Raw genomic sequence first — 25,174 nt, forward strand, 5'->3', positions numbered from 1 at the left:
TCCTTGAAAAAACCCTCGCCTATTTTTAAAAAACCGTAACGGATTTCCTGCAGGTTGCCAAACGAACCCTTAGTTATTTATTTCTATTTTTTGGGTTTTCTTCTTTTATGATGCATGGCGAGACAGTAATGGGAAAGGGTTTGACGGAGTAGTATGATGAGAAAAGTAAGAAGGGCGCAGAGATGAAAGGGTGGAAGAAGCGGAGGGGCTTGACTGGTTCAAAACGGAGTGATCATGTTTAGAGCGTGCGACAATCCCAAAGCCATCATCTCACCATCATTTTCTCGAAGTAAAACCGCGTGCTAGTGTCTTAGTCTACTCAATCCCCAAAACTCCTCACTTTTCTCCATTCACTCGGCAAATTCTTTGGTCTCTCAGACTTCAAATCTCTCCCTCTATCTGTACATATATTAGAGTATACCACATTCACCCCACAACCCAAAAGGCCATAGTAGCGCACCACCGACTACAATACTGATTAATCGACAGCCATGGAGGACCTCCCACCGGGCTTTCGCTTCTACCCAACTGAAGAAGAACTCGTCTCCTTCTACCTCCGCATGAAGCTCCAGGGCAAGAGGCTGCAGGAGCTCAACCGGGTCATCCCCGATGTCAACATTTATGAGCTGGAGCCGTGGCATCTTCCAAGTTAATGTCTATTCCTCTTCTTTGTGGCTCTCTTAATTTCTCATGTCTCTCTTTTGTTGGGTGACTGAATGTGAAATGTTGTTGCAGGGCTTTCAGGGGAGGTGTGCAGAAGGGACACTGAGCAATGGTTTTTCTTTACCCCGCGACAAGCGAGGGAGGTCCAGGGAGGGAGGCCCAGTAGGACTACTGGGTCAGGGTACTGGAAGGCCACGGGCTCCCCAAGCTACGTCTACTCTTCCGATAATCGGGTGATTGGAGTGAAGAAGACCATGGTTTTCTACAACGGCAAAGCTCCTGCTGGCAGAAAAACTAAGTGGAAGATGCAAGAGTACAGAGCCATAGAAGCAGATGCTATTCCAAAGGTATGCAATTCCTCAGTTTCTTTCTCGAATACTTGCTACCAAAAGAGTGTCTCTCTCTTGAGTATTGCCAATTTTCATTTCCTTTCTCTCTTTCTTTGTATTGATCAGTTGAGGCATGAGTTCAGTCTGTCCCGAGTTTATGTGATATCCGGGAGCTTCAGAGCATTTGATCGACGGCCCCTTGGCACAGTGACGAGAGAAGAAACCAGCCAACAAGTTCGACGACAACATGCCGCCGCCGCCGCCGCTGCTGCTGCTGCTGCTGCAGTGTCATCTGATCATGTTCAGGATACTCAAATGATGGAGAAAAGAAGCTCATCACCTGAATGTTCATATTCAGGAGGATATGACCATGTTCATCTCCAAGCCTCCTCCGCACCTATCGACGATTTTCTATGGGATTGGGGACAACTGGATTGGCTGTAAACATAGTGTAAAAAAAATAAATGCTAAGTAAGAAAAATAGAATTTTTCTTATTTGGTATATTTGGATTTCATAAGAAGAAAAAAAAAAAAAAAAAGGAATCTAATCACATCAAGAGGGAGAAAATCTCTAGTGCTTCTAGAAAGTGTCTATTAAAATCATTTAAAATACTTCTTAGAATTAGTGTCACACTCTAATTTTCTAATTCGTAAACATAGTCAAAAGATTCTTTTCCACACATCTTCCATTCATTTTCTTTGAATTTTCTTTGTATCCAATTTTACATATATTAAGCTAGTAACAAAAGGCTAAGAATTGGGAATAGAAGAAATGCGGAGGGTTGATTAGAAATGAATTGAGGAGGGAGGGAGCTTTCATGAATTCGAATTCGATCATGTGCATCTTCCTCTTTCTTTTCTTGACGAGCTAAAGGGAATTAAGAATGAAAATATTAGTAATCATCAATATATCGGTATTTTGATTTTATGGATATATGAAATATATCGAAGATATAACATAGATATTTTGACACAAAATATTAGTGATGTAAAAATTAATAAAAATTCTAAATTCTAATATATATATATATATATATATATATATATATATATATATATATATATATATAAAAGAAGTAAAAATAAAGATTTTAAAATTATTTTGTTTTAAAAAAATTGATATATATAATTTGTCATATTTGATAATAATATCATTTACATCAATAAAAAATATAAATTTTTAAGTTTACATTTATTATTAAGTTGTATTACATATTATTTTACAATAATATTATGATAATATGTCTAATTTTAAAATATATTTAATATTAAAATTATAATCTATTTTAATTTAAATGTATTTAATGATATCAAATAAATAATAATATATGTATAATTTTTTTAATATTTAAATTTTATATTTAATAAATATATAGATTATATATAAAAAAAATATCTATTAAGAAAAATATGTTTTTATTTTTTTGATAATAAATTAAATCAAAAATGAAAATAAAATAATTAGAATTAATTTATTTAATAAAATAATCTTTACCCTTCTTTTATATATGTTGTGGTGCATGTCTTTTTAAGAAGGAGCAACTTGCTCTAGAGGTTGCTATAGAATCCACATGAGCATTTTGTCTTTAAGTGTATCCACATGGCTTTGACCATGCTTTTAAAGATTTTCCCAATGAATGAAATATCGGGAAAATCCTAATATTTCATTGAAATATCGGTTAAAAAAATCAAAAGAAATATTGGATATATCGAAAATATATCGATGATATATTAAGAATGCATCGATTGTATATCTAGATATTTTAAACCTAAAAATTCAGATAACAACTCTGATTTCTATATGGTCTCATACACCTTAGAAATGGGTGAAGGGGACAAGAGGCACATCTCCATTTATTTGGTTTGGCGTAACAACTTTGAGGGCAGCATCAAGGGTGATAAAGACGTTTCTAATAACCCCATCGAACCACTTGATGCCTCCTAATTGTCTGCATCCTGGAGCCATTGTGCTATGTTGCATAAGCCCATCTCAAAAAGAAGTGATGGATTCGGAAACAGAGAAGGGCCTCACCATCACAAACAAGCGACTAGGTTGAATTATGCAAGTAATAAGGAAATATTTTATGAAAAGGATTAAGAGCATTTTTCTTATTTTTAGAAAATTAATTCTAAAAGATTTCGAGCCCCGTTTGATTGTATGATTTTTAAAACTGTTTGGTTGTTTTTCTTTAAAAATAATTTGTAAAAACAAAATGAATAGAGAACAACTTTTAGAAAACAAGTAAAAGTTATTTTTATCAAGTTTTAAAAATAAAAGAAAAATATAGATTGTTTGACCATGTTATTTTAAACTTGTTTTTAAAAACTGTTTTTTGTTCCTTAACTTAAAAACAATTTTTAAAGACAAGTTTTAAAAAAACATAATCAAACTAAATCTTAGTTTTTAAAATCTTCTCAAATTTTGGGATATTCAAAATTTTTTTTTTTTTTGGAAACATGTTCTTATTTTCTACATTTTTATAAAAATGGAATCTTCCTTACCTGCACAATATTCTAATTTAATAGAAAAAATATTTTTGGAAAATTCATGATGGATAGTTTATTATTAACAAAACTATCCAAATGGTTTTAAGAACTTAGTGATATTATGAGAATAAAATTATTTGAAAATAGGTTCAAAATAAAATATTTATTAAATTGGAAATAATTTATGAAAAATGAGAGTTCTGTGAAAATGAAAATTTAAATTTTAAGAGCTTATTTTATTTTCAAAATATTTTTTTAAATAAAGTGCTCTCATAAAAATTTAAAAATTTTAAAAAAATTTCAATGATTACTTTCTCTTTTTATACTATGAAGGAAATCTTATCGATAGTTAAGACTCTATAACAGGAAATGTGAGTCTTACTAACTAAAGGATTACTAAACGCAATCACCAGAACCATCTTATCTTCAAATGATTCATTTGATCCAATGGCTTCAACTCGATTAAGTACTTTAGACGATTTTTTTCGTTTCTTTATTTTGAAATTACTACAATTTAAGCTCTTAATTGCTTTAAAAGATTTAAGTGAGAGTGGCCTTACAACCACAACCTCCATTATTTAGATGAAGGAATCACTTGAATGATACCATAAATCACACTCCTCCATTAATTTAATCACAAAATATAAAAAGGAATTAAAAAGCCAAAAGTTGAGATCTCAAATCTTATTAGGAAAGCATATGACTATGAAAGATGGCCACCTATAGGTTATGTTTGGTTTCCGAAAAGTACAAAAAAAAAAAAAAAGGCTAAAAAAAAATGATTTTCTTATGTTTAGTTATCCTATAAAATATTTCAAAGAAAATTAAATATAATTAAAATTAGTTAGAAACTTATGCATTTTAAAATTATTTAATCTTTATATTGATGAGTTAAAATAAATAAAATGAATTTGAAGTAACAAATAAAAATAATTTATAGTATTTAACTCTATTTTTTATTTTCCTTCGCTTTTTCTTTCCTTTTACTTTTGTTCTTTATTTTATTTCCTTTGCATTTTTTTTTCAAATTTCGTGAGAACCAAATATAAACTAAAGGAATCTTGCTAATGAAATCATAAATCAACCTCAACTCTCTCTCTCTCTCTCTCTCATGAATTTTTTTTTATTAAAATAGAAAAAATTTTGAGTGGATCCAATCATTGGATTAATAAAAGACTAAGTGAAAATGTTAAAATTGAAATATGCCATTGTAAATGCCAAGAAAATCCAACACATACGAAACATACGTAGAAATACAGCCAAGCGCAGATTTTTCATTTTTTAGCCTCGTCTTCCATCTTCATCCTTGACTTGACCATGACCATAACTTTGCTAGCTTCGCAAGAGCCGCGGCTGAGGTGCCACGTGGCCCCAAAGCTTCCTCCGCCATCTCGCTCAGCTTCCTGCTTCTCTCCCTCAGCTCTCTTCCTACTTCAGTATCCATCAACTCTCTGACACTTCTCTCCACCTCTTCTCCGGTCACTAACCGATCTTCGTCTCTCTCCTCCACCGCTATTGCCATCTTCATCACCCCCACCAACAACGCCCTATTCATATGCTGCTCCGCATACAGAGGCCACGCCACCATCGGCACTCCCCTCACCACCGCCTCCAACACCGAGTTCCACCCGCAGTGCGTCACGAACCCGCCCACTGATGGGTGCTTCAGCACTGCCACCTGCGGTGCCCATAACTTCACCACCATCCCCCTCTCTCTGGTTCTGTCCAAGAACCCTTCTGGCATTAAACATTCCAAGTCTATCTCATCGGCTTCTTCACTCTGCTTGCTGTTGTCTTTTGGTGGATTCTTCACCACCCACAAGAACCTCTGTCCGCTGTTCTCCAATCCTTTGGCAATCTCCTTCACTTGCTCCGCCGAGAAGGATCCGCGGCTGCCGAAGCATAAGAACACCACGCTCTTGCTTGGCTGCGAGTCCAGCCATGTCAAGCAAGCGTGCTGACTTTCACCTTCATCTGGATTGGCTATCAGCGGTCCCACGCAGTAAACCGGCGGAGTTGTGCCTTTGGGGACGCACGACCCATCTGCAAGGACTTGAAGCGCATTTGGCTCAAGCGCTTCAAAAGTATTGACCAAAAGACCGTCGGATTTCCGGAGGTATTCGGAGAAGTAAATTATGTAGTCATAAGCCGGGTCATTTCTATCAAGCAAGGGCTCAGGCATTTGAGTCGCTGGCAGCGGAGGAAACCCAGGAAAACGAAGCAGAGTGTCGGGGAGGTCCTTGAAACTCTGGGTGGTGTTGATCTCTTTGTGCATCGTCGGCAAGTACAGGTACGCACCAAGAATGGCCGCACCGGAGGTGAAGAAATGGAAAACCGGTATGCCAAACTCACGCGCCACTGGAAGAGCAGAAGCGCAGAAGTAGTCGATAACGATAGCGCGAGGCTTGGAGGAATCAGGGAGGTGCTTCAGGTAGTCGAAGAAATCCGAACCGTAGAGGCTTAGGAATTCGAAAGCAATGGCAGCGTGGCTGCGAGTGGGGGCAGTGTCGACGGAGCGTTGAGGCAAAGTGTGAAAGGTAATGGAGGGGTGGGTTTGGGAGATGGCGTTAACGTAAGAGGTGATGGCCGGGGGGTCGAAAGGACCATTGATGAGTAGAATAGTGATGGAGAATTGGTGGCCGTACTGGTGGAGGATGAGTTTGCCCAGCTCCACCATGGATACCAGATGACCCATGCCGGTGGCTGGGAACAGGAGTATTGTGTCCTTCATGCCTGCCCCTCTGTTCGATTTGGGTGTTTTGCTCAAGAAGGGCGGAGGGGGTGAAGGGGTGAATGGTTTGCAAGCAAGGGTTAAAATACCCAGATCTATGATACCACTAAAACGAATATTTTCAGATATTTTATTAATTTTTACCTTTTTTTTCTTTTGTTTTAATAGGTATTTTTGGATATTTTATCATATTTAATTGATTTTCTAATTTTTTTATTATTAAATAAATAAAGTATAATTATTTTATTTTTATATTTGATTTAATTTATTACCAAAATATAAAAAAATAATTTTTTTAATAAAAAGACTCGGGGCACTGTTTTTCTGACGTCATCGAACAGATTGGCAGCTTTTCAATGCACCAGAACGGAAACGCGGGTCCACGGTCTACCAATCTCGGTCCTTCTGTGGCCGCCCACGTTTGCCCCATGCGTACAAAAGTGGAGGAAAATATCATGTGTAGGGTTTCGGTGATTAATCCCGCACCGCTTGGGTTCAAAGTATCAATTTTGATATCTTTAGGTGTATCAAATTGATATTTAATGTTCAAAGTGTGGGGCCTTTCATTAGACTCTAAATAAATAACAATCAAGATCCAAAATTATAATTATTTTTTCTTATTTGATAACAATCGAAAAATAATAATAATTATTAATTCTATTTTTTATTTTTTTCCTGCATATTTTGGCTTTATTTTCTTTTGGTGTATCGGGTCGGTGGTTGCATGCCGTTCAATTGGCAGACAGTGTCATTCAAGAGTCGTACCTCAACTAAAGCTTGCCCACTGCTTCCCAATGTTATCAAAATTAAATATTCAACTTCCATCCACGCCCACATTTACAATTCAACAGTACAGAGAAATGTATGAGATCTTAAATAGTCAACTTTCAAAATATTAAATAATATTTTATTAAAATTATTCATTTTTTAATTGAGGAGATTTAGTTAGGAATGCAAGTGCCAACGGCTAGGTTTGGGACAAACAGGTCTCATCCAAATCCAACCTCATTTATTCAAAATATTTCTCATCAGTATTTCATTAAAATTAAATAGGAAGGGACGGGGTACAAGAAATTCTCGTACCATGGTGCGCCGGTCCTATCCCATTTATTTTTTAAAAAAATTATTTTAATTATGTTAAAATAAATATATTTTATAAATAATTAAAATATTATAATTTTTTATAATGTATTTTAAAGGTATTATTATTATCATTATTATTATAATTATATATTAAAAATAAAAAAATAAAAACTAAATCAAATTGATTTTTGAAATTAAATTTGATATATATAATCTAGAAGGGTGGAATAATACTATACCTAATTTGTTGCTAGTGTTTAAAAAATCTTAAATCCTTTGTAAACATATTTATTTAAATTTTAAACTCGTGTTTGTTTTTTTATAATGGAAAATTATTTAGTATTTAGCTGACAAACTTCGAATAAGATTTTTAAAAATACCTTTAGAAGAAAAGAATTTTCTTTTTAATTAAAGTTACTTTTAGAGGATTTAAGGTTTGTTTGTTTGTTTCCATTTTCAAAGAAAATAGAAATTTTAAAATATATTTAGACAATTTTATTTTATTTTCATTTTATGAAAAAAAAAATGAGTTTAAAAAGGTGAAAACATCGGACCAATTTTTGAGAAATGAAAAAACTAAGAAGGAAAAGAATCATATGAAAAATCTTATGGGATCCATGTAAAAGGAATATGATTATTACAAATATAAAAAAATATCATCATGATTAAAACATGATGGGGTATATATTTGAAATCAAATATTATCTTAAAAATAATATATAAATATTTTGTTCGTAGTTTTAAAAGGTGCTCAAGGGCGGACCATTCTCTAATCATAGCACTTTGCTTGCTTGCTTGCTAATACATGTCTCGTTGAAGAGACCTACTTTGCTACGTTTTACTTTTCTTTTTAAACACTTTTATTGTTTAAAATTTTAATTATATCTTACATTTTTTGTTAAATTCTTCTTCTTAAATGTTTGAAAAAAAATTTATTAATTGGATCAAATTTTAGATTATATTTTATAAAATGGATATACATTTTAGGTCGGGTTTCAATTTTCTTAGGCTTAACTTGTTTTATATCTTTGCCAAAACTATAAGAGACTTTTACACCTTAGATGGGTTTTAGGCCTTTTAAAACTATGAGTTTGCTTATTTATTAAATTATAAACTAAACTAATTCATACATTATTATTATTTATTATTTTTATTAGAATAGAAAAAGAGAACGTTTCTTTGTTCAAACACAACCTAATACAATAAACAAATTTTAGGATTATTTACAAAGGATAGAAATAAAGATTGTTTGGAAGATAAGAGTGAATTTCAAGGAAGGAAAATTCCTCAACTTGTAATGTATTTATGTCGTATTTATTTTTTTATGAAAAAGTTAATAATTTTAGAAATACTAAGTTATACCCTATTAGCATCAGAATTAACACACCATATCAAAATATTAACATCATTAACTCAATAAATTAAAATTACTTCATTTTTATTATAAAAAAAAAACCCTCATATATTCAAATTAGTACTTAATTTGCTTTTAAAGATGGTTCATAGCATAAGTATGCCAGAGAATATAAGATAACCATTCAAATTATCGGTTTTATAAAAAAATTCAAAATTTTCTCAATTAAGCTTTATTATAATATATTACAATATTAGTATATTTATATTATAAGTATAATATATTTTCTATCATGTATATAAATAAAAACACCGTGCAAAAGAAAAATATATGTATAAAAAATTATTTAATTATAAAAACTAGAGAGCATTAAACATTTTACGTCCTTTTCTAATTCTTTCAATACAAGTTTTACCCAACATCATTTTTATGATTGTTTCTTAATTTGGATTGAACCAACCAACCAACCAACCAGTCAGAAGTTACAACCCTATACTTCTCCCTTCTTTTTTCCTCATTTTTTGTCTGCTCTGATCTCATTGCAACCCTAAATTGCAAGCCTCTGCATTTGCACTTCCAATAAACCATACATGTTTGGCTAACAGAAGGCGAAAAAACAAAAACAAATGGACAGTCCAAAAAAAAAAGAAAAAAAAAAAAAAAAAGATTTCTCCTAATTGCAAAAGTTTCTCATCAACAGTTACTGCATACATACACACCCCAAAAGAAGATGAAATGCTTCAAGACCTTTACTGAAATCCTCATGCTTCTATACGAGAAAACCATTATTTTTGTACGTAATTGCACCATTCCAGGACACCAAAATTAGTCACTAGCAGTTCAACACAATGTACTAGGGTTATGTTTGGTTCCCGGAAAGTACAAAGGAAAGAAAAAAAATACTAAGGAAAATGATTTTCTCATGTTTGATTGTCAAAAATATCAAAGAAAATCAAATATAATTAAAACTAATTAAAAACTTATGTATTTTTAAATTATTTAATCTTTATATTGATGAGTTAAAATAAATAAAATGAGTTTGAAGTAACAAAAAAATTAATTTATCAACTTTTAATCTATTTTTTTTATTTTCCTTCACTTTTTCTTTCATTATAATTTTCCTTTGTATTTTCTTTCCCTCGCATTTTCCCTCAAATTTTCCGGGAACCAAACATAGCCTAAAGAAATCATTCTACTAAAATTACTGTCAACTTCTAAGGAGAAAAAAAACAAAAAATCATCCATGAGAACCATACTGATGAACATCTAAAATCATATATAGACTGTTTCTCTGGGCAGCAAAGCAGTCTCCTTATTTCATTACATATAATGGTTCAGAAACAGATAGAATTATTATCATCTGATTGCAGTATCAAATCCATGGTCATAGCTTCAGGAACTAGTAAGTATAACATGTTCAGCAGGCCACTCCTGCATAAACTTTCCAAATAAACTCCTTTTAGACAGCAGAACTAGAATAGACCTTTTACCATAAACCAACCATTTCTAAGGTTGATACAAGTATCTGCATCTCTCGGGCAAATCAACCACCATGCTGATGAAAACAAACGAAAGCTTCAACGCAACCCCCTCCCAGCAATGTGTTACAAGCTATTGATGTGTTCTTGCATCCAGACAATCCAAACTACTCAATCACAAAACCAATGTGTTATTGCCATATCAATCCTGTTATAAGTTAGATAAATGACAACCACTCCTGATTTCAGGCAGCTAATAAAAAGAATTACGCAATTATCAGAAACTCGGGCAGGTTGGCTCAGGGCCCCAACCCAAGCCTCCACACTGAAACCTATTGTCCCAAGATTGGCTTATTCTTGAGGTCAAGACTAGTAGGCTAAATAGTGCACATAAATCTCATGGGGAAAAATGACATTAAAAAGAGAAACTTAAAAATCCAACCAAAGATCAAATTAAAACAAAAGGGGTAAAATCTATCATCAAAAACCTATAAGAGCCACAAAATTCGGTTTTGAAGGAAGCTTTGGTTGTAGAAAGTATTTGAAACATCCCATATCATATATAAATGGATAATGGTTGGGGGCTTGGGTTGTACTGGCTTCAACATGTCTGAGTTAGAGCCCTAAAAAACCATAATTCTATACTATATACTATTAGATTTAGAGGAAAAGTTCAAAGATTAGAACCTTGATTAATTCTCCATGAAAATTTTCAGGCATCATCACGGGAGCAGCTGCAATAAGCCCGAGATCTCGTGCACCAGTGCAGGCTTTTGATCCCATTCCCCCCTGTGCCAGCACTGGGGAACAATTGATTGATTGCTAATCTGAATCATCATAATTCTCTCCATCATCAGAAACCTCATCAAAGGACCTCATATCCAGCTGGTAACGAAGAATTCCACCTATACCACCAAATCCTCTGCAGAACTGCGATCCCTCTTGTGATTTGTTGGTCACAAACTCAAGTGTACAACCAAAGCGCTTGTACTCATTTGCAAACCACTCTAGCAGTGACATCTTTTCCTGAACCTCCAATTCAGCAGAAGTAGCCGCATCCCTGAAGTGGCTCTGATTGTTCTCCTGTTCCTTGTTCAAGTGTTTTATGACTATCTCACCCGTATTGTTGTTTTTCAGAACATACCTACTAATGTCAAGATTTTCCCACACAATCAGGGTCTCAACAGCACCCATCTCCAAAGCTTTCAGTGTGTCATCAACGCCAAAGACATACTTCCCAGTATCCTGGCTGATCTCCTCAAAATATTTCCCTATCAAGCGCTTCTCCTGAATGAACTTCACATTGGATAGGATCTCAGATGACAACTCTATTGCCTGATTGAAACCATTTTCACCTCCATAAGAAACATCAACCACATTCAGTATTTTGGCCTGAAGACGGGGATCAAACATGTCAGACTGACTCAGCTCAGTTTTGAAGTCAGCGGAACCAGCAAGTATCAACCCTGAAACATTGGGCTGGCTGGTGGCAGGATTGATAAAAAACTGGGTGGCAAGCTCTGCAGTTTTCCTCACATAGTTGTGCCGCTTCTCCATTCGAAGACGAGCAAATCGAAGAGCCGACTGCCCACCTCTTCCATGCTTTTTTGGAAGGTCAACAGTAAATTTGTGAAGAACCTCCCTGGTGTTCCCACTTAATGTGCCAAAGAGGGTACCATTTCCATCCATGACAATAAAACCAAACTTGTCGTCAGATTCTAAAAGTTCGTTCAGAGCTTCCGTATGGAACTTGTTGTCACATAGGTAAAGAGAGGCATTTATAGGCCTGAAAGGCTCAAAGTCAATTGTCACCTTCTTTTCCTTTCCATCTTCAGTCACAATCGTGCCAGTATACAGCACAAGACCATTAGGAGGAACCTTGTTGTACAGCTTCAATCTCTGCTGCGCAGATGTGATTGCACCTAAAACAGATTGACGATTGACCCTACTTTTAATGTTTGAAGCAGTTCCAAACTCATCTCCAAGCATCTTGGTAACCCTTGATATTTGATCACGAGGAGGCATGATAAGAGAAATCATGCTGGTACCATTGCCTCTAGCAGCTTCCAATGCTTTGATCAACTTCTTGATCTTCCATATCTCAATGTTCTTATCTGTTTCATGACCATCAGCCATTGTGCAATATGGTACGGACTGAGGAAATTAATGAAAATTGCCTGCAAAGATGGCAGAATATAAACTCAAATTCCGAATCTAGTAGTTCCATGATGAAAAAATAAAACTAAAAATGGTGCTTAATATCCTGATATGAGGTGAGAGACCAACTATAAAAATTTAAAAAGTACAGGGGGAAAAAAACTGCCAATGATTCAGAAGCAATCTTCAATTAGTTGAGCATTGAATATTGAAAATTGGAAAATGCAGATTGGAAGATACTGCATAAAATTAATATTATACAGTATCTTGTATGTTGAGAGTCATGTGTGCAGAAAAAATGAGCACTCCATTCATATAAAAATGACTATTTGACATGCATTCTGTAAAGAGAATTCAAGTGAAAAAAATCAGGATTCACAGAGGAATCATGCTTCATTATCTCAATAAAGACAAGCATACTCACTTCATACCGAAAACTAAAACCTTAACCAGAATAGAAATAACAGCAAAGAACTTCAAATAATCATGTCAACAACTGAAGAAACAAATAGGAGGAAAAAGAAGCAAACAATAACTGCTTTAGCTGCATGTATTAGGACATCACTATGAGTACTGTAGGCTTAAGCCCCATGCCACCTCAAATTTAGATAACTGCATAAATTATTCCCTCAAAAGAAAGGTGTTGGTCACGCGCCAAACTCTAGGTTTTAAGACTCAAATTAAAATAACAGAATAAAATTTCTGAAGCATTATAATTTTTTTCCCCAATTGTAATGCAAACGACAGAAAAAATTTCATACCAATCAATTGTCTGTCACAATTGAGTTTTCTACAAGTAGAATAGTTTTAGAAACGGAAGGAGAAAATTGATTGCTTGATCATCCTCATAGCTGCCAAAGATTCCCCCCCTCCCTCTCTTTTTTTTTTTTTTTTTTTTACTGTTACGGAGGATGCAACTAAAGCAGCTTGTAAAACAATAGCCACATACAACTATAAGATAGCAACTAGATGCTTGAATTTGTATTTGGGTTTCTAACATCTTAATCCTGCTCCAAATAACTCATAGCTGCTATTCCAAACCCATGAATTTGGGGGTTTAAACCCAATTCACAGATTTCACCAACATACAAAAATGCCTTCTTAAAGTTCTTCCAAAACCACAAATTCAGATGCTTTGGAAACAGGTTCAAGTCCATCATAGTTTTCAGTTTTAATTTTAATTTTAATCCTGTGAAATTTCAGAATCTTGCCTTCATTTTTTGAGTTGTTTTGATCAACTTGAGGCCCAAGAAATTCAAATCCATCCCCATATCCAGTGTTGCATAAAGGAATCGACAGTAATTAATCACAATCTCAGCTTTATCTCTATAAAAACCAAGGAATGAATCATCTATCTATAACAAAATTCCCACTCGACTACTACAATTCAGAATCTGAAAGAGATTTATGAGATTATATAAAAGCTAACAACATACGGGCAGATCCCAATACAGGAGTTATAACAGAACAAGCTTTATCGGATCTACACGCCACTCAATGGAAAAAAAAAAAGGTTTGTTCTCCGTTTGGTTGCCGAGAAGACGAAGGAAAATGAAATAAAACTCAACTGGAAAGCCAAATCAACTTTATCTTTACCCGATATTTACGAAAAATATCACAAGTGTTCTTGTTGTCGTTTCAATTTGATTCAACAACAAAAATATCATTTTTCTGGCGTTTTCCCCGTTTTCTCAGGAACCAAACAGATGGATAATTAAAGAATATAAGAAAATTATGGTTTTGATATAGAAAAAGTAACTTACCAAACCCTAGATCGAAGAGCAGCGTAGAAAGAGAAAGAGAACCCTCCGCCTTTTCTGAAAACCCTAACTCTATCCTATTCTTTCCACCACGCGTCGTTTGCTGTCACTTAACCACGGTCAAATGTGAAACTATAATTCCTAACTATGGTTGAGGCAGCGACCTCACTTGGGCGGCTGGGCCTATCCCAATTCATGAAGCCAGCCCACTCCACCGGGTAAGGACTAAGGAGTGGGGCTCCGACTCCATCAATCGGGTGGATCCGCAGCTAATCAAGCCTAAGAGTCCATTTTACAATGCCTCCGTTTTAAAGAAAGAATTTGAAATAAAAAACTTATTTTTGTCTTAGTTTGTAAATTAAGATGGTGTTTGTTTTTTTATTGAATAAAAAAAGTCAAAAAAATTAATTTTTTCTATTTAGCTAAAAGTAACCCGTTAATAGCAATCAACATAACCAAATTAAACATATTGATAACAAGTTCGCTTTAATCATTTTGGTTGATATCTACATGTTTTTTTTTAACTGAATAAAAAAAAAATCAAATATTTTAACTTTTCATTTCACCAAAAAATTAACAAACATCACCTAAATATTTTTCAAGTGGCATTTTAGTCCATTAATTGACATATATAAAGAAAGTCTCAAAATGCTTTCATATATACAAATCATGCCTCTTAACGTCCTCTATAGCTATTTGTTTCACTTGGCGAGCATAAGCATCAATTTCATCTTTAAAAAAATAAAAATTGACATAAGATTGTGCTACAACATCATTGTGGAACAATTGATATAAGATTATTTTACTTAAAGTATCATAATCACTATTGTTTGGATATGCAGATGTTAGTTATTTTTTAGATCCTCACAATGTTACATTTTAATCAAGGTACTTATCTATCTATGATAATATTACGATATCATAGAGAGTTATTAGTAGTCATATTTTTAAATCATTTAAATATACAAGCGATTCATGAACCAAGTCATAAATATTACGATATTATAGAGAGTTATTAGTAGTCATATTTTTAAATCATTTAAATATACAAGCGATTCATGAACCAAGTCATAAATATTACGATATCATAGAGAGTTATTAGTAGTCATATTTTTAAATCATTTAAATATACAAGCTATTCATGAACCAAGCTATAAATATATATAGTTAAGATCTAGGATTTGACATATTCTAAATTTGTGTGGATCATCCTCTATCAAAGGTAAATAGATAATATTTCATTTAAAATTTATTGATATGATAATTTCTTATACTAAACCTTGTAAATTTTCTTGCAGCTTTCACCATTATTGTACTTATTGAAGTCGGTATAATTGTAACCTAATCAATAGGTTTAGGGTTATTACAAACGAAGAACTTCAAAATTCACTTTCTTTCAAGTTTTGAACTTCTTTCTCAATCATTTTCCTTTTCAAAATATTTAAACACCGCCATGTGGTCAGATGTCAAGCAACTTGGCAAGAGCCATGGCAGAGGAACCTTTCTCTCTCCAAGCTGCCAAAGCCATCTCTCTCGTCTTCCTGCTTCTTTCTCTCAGTTCCCTCCCCTCTTCACCCTTCATCAACTCTCTCACTCTCTTCTCCACCTCTTCCCCACTTACAAACCCATCCTCATTGCTCTCCTCCATTCCAATTGCCATCTTCATACCCTCCACCAGAACAGCCTTGTTCAGTTGCTGCTCTGCATACAGAGGCCATGCCACCATCGGCACGCCGGCCACCACCGCTTCCAACATCGAGTTCCACCCGCAGTGCGTTACGAATCCTCCCAGTGAAGGATGATTCAGCACTGCCACTTGTGGTGCCCATGCCTTCACCACCAATCCTCTGTCTCTGGTTCTCTCCAAGAACTCTTCCGGCAATAATGCTTCCAGATCGACATCCATGCTCTCCTCAATTTTCTTGCCTTTTCCCTCCTTGGGATTTTTCACCACCCACAAAAACCTTTGCCCACTATTCTCCAATCCTTTAGCTATCTTCTTTATCTGCTCCCTCAAGAACGTTCCGCAGCTTCCAAAGCATAAGAACACCACACTCCTACTTGGCTGCGTGTCCAGCCATGTCAAGCAACAATGCTGATCTGCAGTAACAGCATGGCCTTCGCCTTCACGGGCTTCACCTACCAATGGTCCCATGTAGTAAATTGGAGGAGTAGGCCTATTCAAAAGGCATGTGCCGTCCTCAATGGCCTGAGTGGCTTTGGGCTCGAACCCTTCAAACGTGTTAACGATAATCCCATTAGATTCCGGTAGATGTTGTGAGAAGTACTGTAATGACCGGGTATTTTATGACACGTTAGCATTTTTAGTTTGAAAAGTCTTATTTTGTGTAATGGTTGAAAAGTAAAAAAGAAAAGTGTTTGGAGAACACGTGTCAATTTCGGATTGGTGAATTTCGTTTTATTGTGTCGGTCAAATAGACGAGTTGAAATTTTATGCCATGTCAGCCTAAGGATAGAAAATTTCTTAGGATTTTAGAAATTGGAAATTTCCGGGAACGAAAAACGAAAACGAAAATGAAAAATAAATAAATTAAGATTAATTAGAATTAATTAAGAAAAATAAATAAATCAATTAAATTAAATTGATGAATAATAAAATTGAGAAAACTAGTTTTAGATTGGTGGTAATAAATAAATTTGTGTGTTAAAAAAAAAATGAATTGGAAATAAAATAAAACAATTAGATAAACAAAAGAAAAGAAAATAAAAGAAATAAAATAAATGTATGCAATGGGCTTTGAATATTGGTTGTAAGATAATGGGTTGTAAAAGAAAATAATAATAATAATAATGGATTGGGCTTAGATTTTGAGTTGGGCTTGGATGTGGGCTTAAGTGGCTGGTGGCTTTTGAAAGCCATGTGAAGTGGGCTGGTGGCTTTTAAAAGCCAAGTGGGCTGTTTAAAAAAAAAAAAAAAAAAAAGGGAAAAGGAGGAGTTTTGAAACGGCCAGAACGCGGGGAGAAGAAGGAAAGGAATAGTGGCTGTGGAATTAGGGCACTCGCCGGATCTTTGACCGGCCGTTTGGACGGCCAAACGATCTCCGTTTCGGCCCAAATTCGGAGGAAATACTCTATTCGATTAGAGGAACAAGCCTACGGTGGCTGATTTCGTTTTTAACGGCCAGATTCTCAGATTTGTGGTAGGGGACCCTAACCCTAAAACTTAAATTTTTATGTTTTTCCCTTGAGAAAAAAAATTCTAAATATTGTCATTATGAGTTAATTAGGAATTATAGGTGTTGTATGAATTTTTCTAGAATATTTGGAATTTGTTTGGAATTTTTAGAATTTCGGGAAATTGATTTTGATTGATAATTAATTGTTTTGAAATGTTAAAAATTATTAGATGGGTTGGAAAATTCCAAATTTTGGGTTAGATTTCAAATATAATGATTTGTGAATTTTTAGGCATTGGTTAGAATATTTTCGAAAATTTTAGGGTAAAAAGTTAGTTAATTTCGGATGTTAGAAATTATTATAATGGTTGAAAATTTTTGTAAGTGTGGTAAAATTTCAAGATTTTTGATATGCAAATTTTTGAATATTTGTTTGAGATATTATCGGAAACTTTAATGTGTGAAATTATTTTATTGGATTATTGGGAAATGTTGAGATTGTTGAATTATTGAGGAACATTGGAATTATGGCATTCATGTGCATCATGGTTATGTGAAATAAATAAATAAAATTATGAAGATTGTGAAAAGTGTATGAAATGGAAAAAAATGAAATAGAGATGAGAAGTGGAAGCCCGTGTGGGCGAATTAAGAAGGGAGAGAGATCCCTAGGTTGAAAGACCCAAAAGTTACCCCGGGAAGACTCCGAATGGGGAGTGTATTTGGGTGCGGACGCGTATCCTTCGGTGAAAGCCCGAGAACAATAGTGCATTGTATGACTGTGTGTCACACATTCATGTGCATTCATGTAATTGTTGAATATTGTGAAATTGTGTATAATATTATATATTAAACTATGTGATTGATTGATACTGTTGAATTGTTCCTTTTGTGTTGAAGTGTCTTTTTCGTATTATTTGAAACTTAGTAATCCCCTTAACCCCTTGGGTGTTAGGCACCCTACTGAGCAATGTGGAAATGCTCACCCCTTCCTTGTTATACCTTTTTAGATGCAGATATCTCTCATGAGGATCCACAGGTGGGGCAGGGAGGACTTCAGGATGCTCCTGGAGCGGCCTAGTGGAGCGTGGCATTTTTTGTTATTGTGTTTCTTTTTGGATTTTGGGATTTGTTTTAGTAATTATGACTCATGGATTTGTTATGAAGCTTTATTTGATTAAGTTGTTCATGGTGAACTTTTATTTTGGACTATAATGAACATTTATTTAATCTTGTTGTTTTGAGTAGTTTTGGGATATTGTAGTCTATGAGAATTCTAGTGGGATGTATGAAAAAAAAAAAAAAAAAATCCAGAGTGTTTTGGTTGACTGCCAACGTGGAATAGGAGAAACCCTTAGGGTCAAACCTTTGACCTGGGGTCACGGGTCAAATTTTGGGCCGCCCGGAATTTGGGTCGTGACAACGTGGTATCAGAGCCAAGGTTGCGATAATACCTTGAGGTCAATGTTTGTGAGTGTTTGTGCGTATTGTAATGTTATGATTTTTGTATGTGTTAATTGGCGAGTTGATGATTAATTAAATTATGTATTGTGATTGTATGAAAGTGAAAGTTTTGATAATTGTTAAAGTTGCTAAGTGGGTATAAATTCTAGAATTGATAGAATATGCAAGGGGTGTGTTATTACCTTGGCAGATAGAGCACTAAATGTGGATTTGAGGATTTTGGATATGACTGGGTATGATGTTATCTTGGGAATGGATTGGTTGACAGTGTATAGAGCGATTATTGATTGTCATCGCCGTAGGATAATATTTTGTCTGCCAGAGGGATTTGAGGTTTGCTTTGTTGGAGGGAAGTGTGTTAGTTTGCCTTTTTCGCAGTATGATCTGTGTTATCAGTATGTGTTGAGGAAGAGATCAATAAATTTCTTAGCTTGCCTTCGTGGTAAAGAGAAAGCCCAGAAGGACATTACAGAAATTCCAGTGGTGAAGAAGTTTCAGGATGTATTCCCAGATGAGTTACCAGGTTTACCACCGCATAGAGAGTTTGATTTCTCTATTGAAGTATACCCAGGAACTGATCCTATTTCAGTATCCCCTTATAGGATGACCCCTCTTGAGTTGAAAGAATTGAAAACTCAGTTAGATGAATTGTTGGGTAAGGGTTTTATTCGTCCAAGTACATCGCCATGGGGAGCCCCAGTGTTGTTTGTGAAGAAGAAGGATGGCACACTAAGGTTATGTATTGACTATAGGAAGTTGAATAGAGTTACTATGAAGAACAAGTATCCTCTTCCAAGGATAGATGACTTGTTTGATCAGTTGAAGGGTGCAAAGTATTTTAGTAAGATTGACTTGAGAACTGGGTATCATCAATTGAGGGTTAGGGAAGAAGATGTTTCTAAAACTGCTTTTAGAACAAGATATGTCCATTATGAGTTCTTAGTCATGCCTTTTGGGTTAACTAATGCCCCCGCTGCTTTCATGGATTTAATGAATAGAGTATTTCGTGCTTACTTGGATCAGTTTGTGATTGTCTTTGTCGATGACATCTTGATCTACTCCAGGAGTTTGGAGGAGCATAAGCAGCATTTGGTGACCACTCTTGGAACTTTGAGAAAGCATCAATTGTATGGGAAGTTGGACAAAAGTGAGTTTTGGCTTACTGAAGTGAACTTCTTAGGCCATGTGGTTTCTAAGGCAGGAATAGCAGTAGACCATTCAAAGGTGGAAGCTGTACAAGAGTGGCAAAGACCTACTAATGTATTTGAGGTTAGAAGTTTCTTGGGGTTGGCTGGATATTATAGGAGGTTTGTGGAAGACTTCTCTAGAATTGCAGCACCAATGACTCGGTTGACTAGAAAAGGGGTGAAGTTTGATTGGAATGAGGAGTGTGAGAATGCTTTCCAGGAGTTGAAGCGGAAATTGACCACTGCTCCTATTAGTGGAGAGTTGTTTACAATTTATTGTGATGCTTCCATAGTGGGGCTAGGGTGTGTGCTAATGCAGCAAGGCAAGGTGGTAGCTTATGCCTCAAGACAGTTAAAGCAGCATGAGCGGAATTATCCAACACATGATTTGGAGCTTGCAGTAGTGGTGTTTGCCCTTAAGACTTGGAGACACTATTTGTATGGAGAGAAGTTTGAGGTGTACTCTGATCACAAGAGTTTGAAATATATTTTCACTCAAAAGGATCTGAACTCTAGGCAAAGGAGATGGATGGAGACATTGGAAGATTATGATTTTGCTCTTCATTATCATCCAGGAAAGGCGAATGTTGTAGCAGATGCCTTGAGTAGGAAGAGTGTTAGCCAGTTGTCTAGCTTGGAGTTGAGGGAGTTTGAGATGCATACAGTTATTGAGGATTTTGAATTATGTCTGGGTTTGGAAGGGCATGGTCTATGCTTATACAGTATATCAGCTAGACCAATGGTTATCCAGAGAATAGTGGAAGGCCAAGTTCATGATGAGTTTTTAGAAAAGGTTAAAGCCCAATTGGTAGCAGGTGAAATAGATGAAAATTGGTCTATGTATGAAGATGGGAGTGTGAGGTTCAAAGGGAGATTGTGTGTGCCAAAAGATGTGGAGTTGAGAAATGAACTTCTAGCAGATGCTCATAGGGCGAAGTATACCATCCACTCTGGGAATACCAAGATGTATCAAGACTTAAAGAGACAGTTTTGGTGGAGTGGGATGAAGAGAGATATTGCTCAGTTTGTAGCTAATTGTCAGATTTGTCAGCAAGTGAAGGCTGAACACTAGAGGCCTGCAGGGTTGTTGCAACCTTTACCTATACCTGAGTGGAAGTGGGATAATATCACTATGGACTTTGTGATAGGGTTGCCAAGAACTAGAAGCAAGAAAAATGGGGTTTGGGTGATTGTGGATCGTCTTACTAAGTCAGCCCATTTTCTAGCCATGAAAACTACTGATTCCATGAACTCTTTGGCTAAGTTATATATACAGGAGATTCTGAGATTGCATGGGATACCTGTATCTATAGTGTCTGACAGGGACCCTAAGTTTACTTCTCAGTTTTGGCAGAGTTTACAAAGGGCTTTGGGTACCCAACTGAATTTTAGCACCGCTTTTCACCCTCAGACAGATGGTCAATCAGAAAGAGTGATCCAGATCTTAGAAGACATGTTAAGGGCTTGTGTTTTGGATTTTGGTGGAAATTGGGCAGATTACTTACCTTTGGCAGAGTTTGCTTATAACAATAGTTACCAATCTAGTATTGGCATGGCACCTTATGAAGCACTCTATGGGAGACCTTGTAGATCGCCCTTGTGTTGGATAGAGATGGGAGAGAGTCGTTTGTTGGGACCTGAGATTGTCCAAGAGACTACAGAGAAGATACAACTCATCAAGGAAAAACTTAAGACTGCCCAAGATAGACAGAAAAGTTATGCAGACAAAAGGAGAAGGCCCTTGGAGTTTGAGGAAGGGGATTGGGTGTTTGTAAAAGTGTCCCCTCGAAGAGGCATATTTCGATTTGGGAAGAAGGGGAAGTTAGCCCCTAGGTTTGTGGGACCATTTCAGATTGATAAGAAAGTTGGCCCAGTGGCATACAAGTTAATTTTGCCTCAACAGTTGTCCCTTATGCATGATGTTTTCCATGTGTCAATGCTAAGGAAGTGTACTCCAGATCCAACTTGGGTAGTGGACTTGCAAGATGTTCAGATTAGTGAAAATACTTCTTATGTGGAGGAACCTTTACGAATCCTGGAAGTTGGAGAGCATAAGTTTAGGAACAAGGTGATTCCTGCAGTCAAAGTGTGGTGGCAACACCATGGGATAGAAGAAGCCACTTGGGAACCTGAGGAAGAAATGAGACGACACTATCCGCAACTCTTCTATGAATTTTAAGGTAAGCTAGTTTAAATTTCGGGACGGAATTTCTTTTAGGGGGGTAGGATGTAATGACCGGGTATTTTATGACACGTTAGCATTTTTAGTTTGAAAAGTCTTATTTTGTGTAATGGTTGAAAAGTCAAAAAGAAAAGTGTTTGGAGAACACGTGTCAATTTCGGATTGGTGAATTTCGTTTTATTGTGTCGGTCAAATAGACGAGTTGAAATTTTATGCCATGTCAGCCTAAGGATAGAAAATTTCTTAGGATTTTAGAAATTGGAAATTTCCGGGAACGAAAAACGAAAACGAAAATGAAAAATAAATAAATTAAGATTAATTAGAATTAATTAAGAAAAATAAATAAATCAATTAAATTAAATTGATGAATAATAAAATTGAGAAAACTAGTTTTAGATTGGTGGTAATAAATAAATTTGTGTGTTAAAAAAAAATGAATTGGAAATAAAATAAAACAATTAGAATAAACAAAAGAAAAGAAAATAAAAGAAATAAAATAAATGTATGCAATGGGCTTTGAATATTGGTTGTAAGATAATGGGTTGTAAAAGAAAATAATAATAATAATAATGGATTGGGCTTAGATTTTGAGTTGGGCTTGGATGTGGGCTTAAGTGGCTGGTGGCTTTTGAAAGCCATGTGAAGTGGGCTGGTGGCTTTTAAAAGCCAAGTGGGCTGTTTAAAAAAAAAAAAAAAAAAAAAAGGGAAAAGGAGGAGTTTTGAAACGGCCAGAACGCGGGGAGAAGAAGGAAAGGAATAGTGGCTGTGGAATTAGGGCACTCGCCGGATCTTTGACCGGCCGTTTGGACGGCCAAACGATCTCCGTTTCGGCCCAAATTCGAAGGAAGTACTCTATTCGATTAGAGGAACAAGCCTACGGTGGCTGATTTCGTTTTTAACGGCCAGATTCTCAGATTTGTGGTAGGGGACCCTAACCCTAAAACTTAAATTTTTATGTTTTTCCCTTGAGAAAAAAATTCTAAATATTGTCATTATGAGTTAATTAGGAATTATAGGTGTTGTATGAATTTTTCTAGAATATTTGGAATTTGTTTGGAATTTTTAGAATTTCGGGAAATTGATTTTGATTGATAATTAATTGTTTTGAAATGTTAAAAATTATTAGATGGGTTGGAAAATTCCAAATTTTGGGTTAGATTTCAAATATAATGATTTGTGAATTTTTAGGCATTGGTTAGAATATTTTCGAAAATTTTAGGGTAAAAAGTTAGTTAATTTCGGATGTTAGAAATTATTATAATGGTTGAAAATTTTTGTAAGTGTGGTAAAATTTCAAGATTTTTGATATGCAAATTTTTGAATATTTGTTTGAGATATTATCGGAAACTTTAATGTGTGAAATTATTTTATTGGATTATTGGGAAATGTTGAGATTGTTGAATTATTGAGGAACATTGGAATTATGGCATTCATGTGCATCATGGTTATGTGAAATAAATAAATAAAATTATGAAGATTGTGAAAAGTGTATGAAATGGAAAAAAATGAAATAGAGATGAGAAGTGGAAGCCCGTGTGGGGCGAATTAAGAAGGGAGAGAGATCCCTAGGGTGAAAGACCCAAAAGTTACCCCGGGAAGACTCCGAATGGGGAGTGTATTTGGGTGCGGACGCGTATCCTTCGGTGAAAGCCCGAGAACAATAGTGCATTGTATGACTATGTGTCACACATTCATGTGCATTCATGTAATTGTTGAATATTGTGAAATTGTGTATAATATTATATATTAAACTATGTGATTGATTGATACTGTTGAATTGTTCCTTTTGTGTTGAAGTGTCTTTTTCGTATTATTTGAAACTTAGTAATCCCCTTAACCCCTTGGGTGTTAGGCACCCTACTGAGCAATGTGGAAATGCTCACCCCTTCCTTGTTATACCTTTTTAGATGCAGATATCTCTCATGAGGATCCACAGGTGGGGCAGGGAGGACTTCAGGATGCTCCTGGAGCGGCCTAGTGGAGCGTGACATTTTTTGTTATTGTGTTTCTTTTTGGATTTTGGGATTTGTTTTAGTAATTATGACTCATGGATTTGTTATGAAGCTTTATTTGATTAAGTTGTTCATGGTGAACTTTTATTTTGGACTATAATGAACATTTATTTAATCTTGTTGTTTTGAGTAGTTTTGGGATATTGTAGTCTATGAGAATTCTAGTGGGATGTATGAAAAAAAATAAAAAAAAATCCAGAGTGTTTTGGTTGACTGCCAACGTGGAATAGGAGAAACCCTTAGGGTCAAACCTTTGACCTGGGGTCACGGGTCAAATTTTGGGCCGCTCGGAATTTGGGTCATGAGAAGTACAGCATCCCATGATAGCCCGCCTCATCTCGGTCAAGTACAAGTTCAGGCATGCGAGTTGCTTTCAGAGGAGGCAGGCCTGGGAAGCCAAAAACCTCGGTGGGAAGGTCTTTGAAGCTCTCGGTGGTCCGGTCATGAATATTTGGGAAGTGGAGGAAGAAAGCAAGGGCCGAAGCGCCGGAAGTAAAGAAGTGGTAGGTGGGAATTCCAAGCTCACGCGCAGCGTCCAGGAGTGAAGTGGTAAAGAAGTGGCCGATAAGGGCACAAATACCTGTGGCTTTGGTGGGTTGCTGCAGATAATCCATGACATGGGCAGCACTGATATGAAGAAATTGGAATAAGGCAGCTTCTTTGCTCCTGTGAATGGTGGAGGCATCATCGGATGGGTGAGAGAAGTGGTGGAAGGCGATGGAGGGGTTAGTTTGGGAGAGGCGGTGGATGTAGGAAGAGGCGGCGGGGGTGGCAAAAGGGCCATATGGGAGGAGAACAGTGACGGAGAATCTGAGGGGATGGCGATGAAGGATGAACTTTGCTAGCTCCACCATGGGCACCAAATGGCTCAGGCCGGCGGCTGGGAATATAACTATCTTGCCTTCCATATCTAAAGTTTTTCTTGTCTTGGCGTTTTTGGTTTGATCTTTTGCTTCAAAGATATAGAACCCAGTCTTGACTTCTTGATGATAAGGGCATGTTACTGTTGATACCTTTTGTTTGCTTATGTAAAATTGAGGATATGTTTTCCAAGCATCGTAACAAATCCTTTCTAAAAGTGCTTTTGGCCAACTAATTTTTATTAATTTAATTACATTTTTGTAACAAATTTTAAAATTAAAATATACAA

General features: G+C 35.6%; 4 protein-coding genes across 4 annotated transcripts; 1 reads left to right on the forward strand and 3 right to left on the reverse strand.

The window, feature by feature from the left end:
- Positions 1–391: 391 nt before the first annotated feature.
- On the forward strand, positions 392–1,494 carry LOC117907726 (NAC domain-containing protein 90-like). Its single transcript, XM_034821369.1, has 3 exons — positions 392–648; positions 736–1,010; positions 1,119–1,494. The coding sequence occupies exons 1-3, from the start codon at positions 492–494 to the stop codon at positions 1,434–1,436; spliced, it is 750 nt and encodes a 249-aa protein (XP_034677260.1). The 5' UTR covers positions 392–491; the 3' UTR covers positions 1,437–1,494.
- Positions 1,495–4,659: 3,165 nt separating this feature from the next.
- LOC117905356 (UDP-glycosyltransferase 88F3-like) lies at positions 4,660–6,276 on the reverse strand. The gene has a single exon (XM_034818268.1). It carries the CDS (start codon positions 6,208–6,210, stop codon positions 4,780–4,782), a length of 1,431 nt encoding a protein of 476 aa, XP_034674159.1. The 5' UTR covers positions 6,211–6,276; the 3' UTR covers positions 4,660–4,779.
- A 3,627-nt stretch (positions 6,277–9,903) lies between these two features.
- LOC117907051 (eukaryotic peptide chain release factor subunit 1-3) lies at positions 9,904–14,145 on the reverse strand. Its single transcript, XM_034820406.1, has 3 exons — positions 14,046–14,145; positions 10,813–12,302; positions 9,904–10,292 (listed from the first exon to the last, which is right to left on the reverse strand). The coding sequence occupies exon 2, from the start codon at positions 12,259–12,261 to the stop codon at positions 10,948–10,950; it is 1,314 nt and encodes a 437-aa protein (XP_034676297.1). The 5' UTR covers positions 12,262–12,302; positions 14,046–14,145; the 3' UTR covers positions 9,904–10,292; positions 10,813–10,947.
- A 1,306-nt stretch (positions 14,146–15,451) lies between these two features.
- LOC117906001 (UDP-glycosyltransferase 88F3-like) lies at positions 15,452–24,955 on the reverse strand. The gene is made up of 2 exons (XM_034818928.1): positions 24,337–24,955; positions 15,452–16,330 (listed from the first exon to the last, which is right to left on the reverse strand). The coding sequence occupies exons 1-2, from the start codon at positions 24,930–24,932 to the stop codon at positions 15,502–15,504; spliced, it is 1,425 nt and encodes a 474-aa protein (XP_034674819.1). The 5' UTR covers positions 24,933–24,955; the 3' UTR covers positions 15,452–15,501.
- Between the last annotated feature and the right edge of the window lie 219 nt (positions 24,956–25,174).

This window comes from Vitis riparia, chromosome 18, assembly GCF_004353265.1.
Source record: "Vitis riparia cultivar Riparia Gloire de Montpellier isolate 1030 chromosome 18, EGFV_Vit.rip_1.0, whole genome shotgun sequence".
NCBI lineage: Eukaryota > Viridiplantae > Streptophyta > Magnoliopsida > Vitales > Vitaceae > Vitis > Vitis riparia.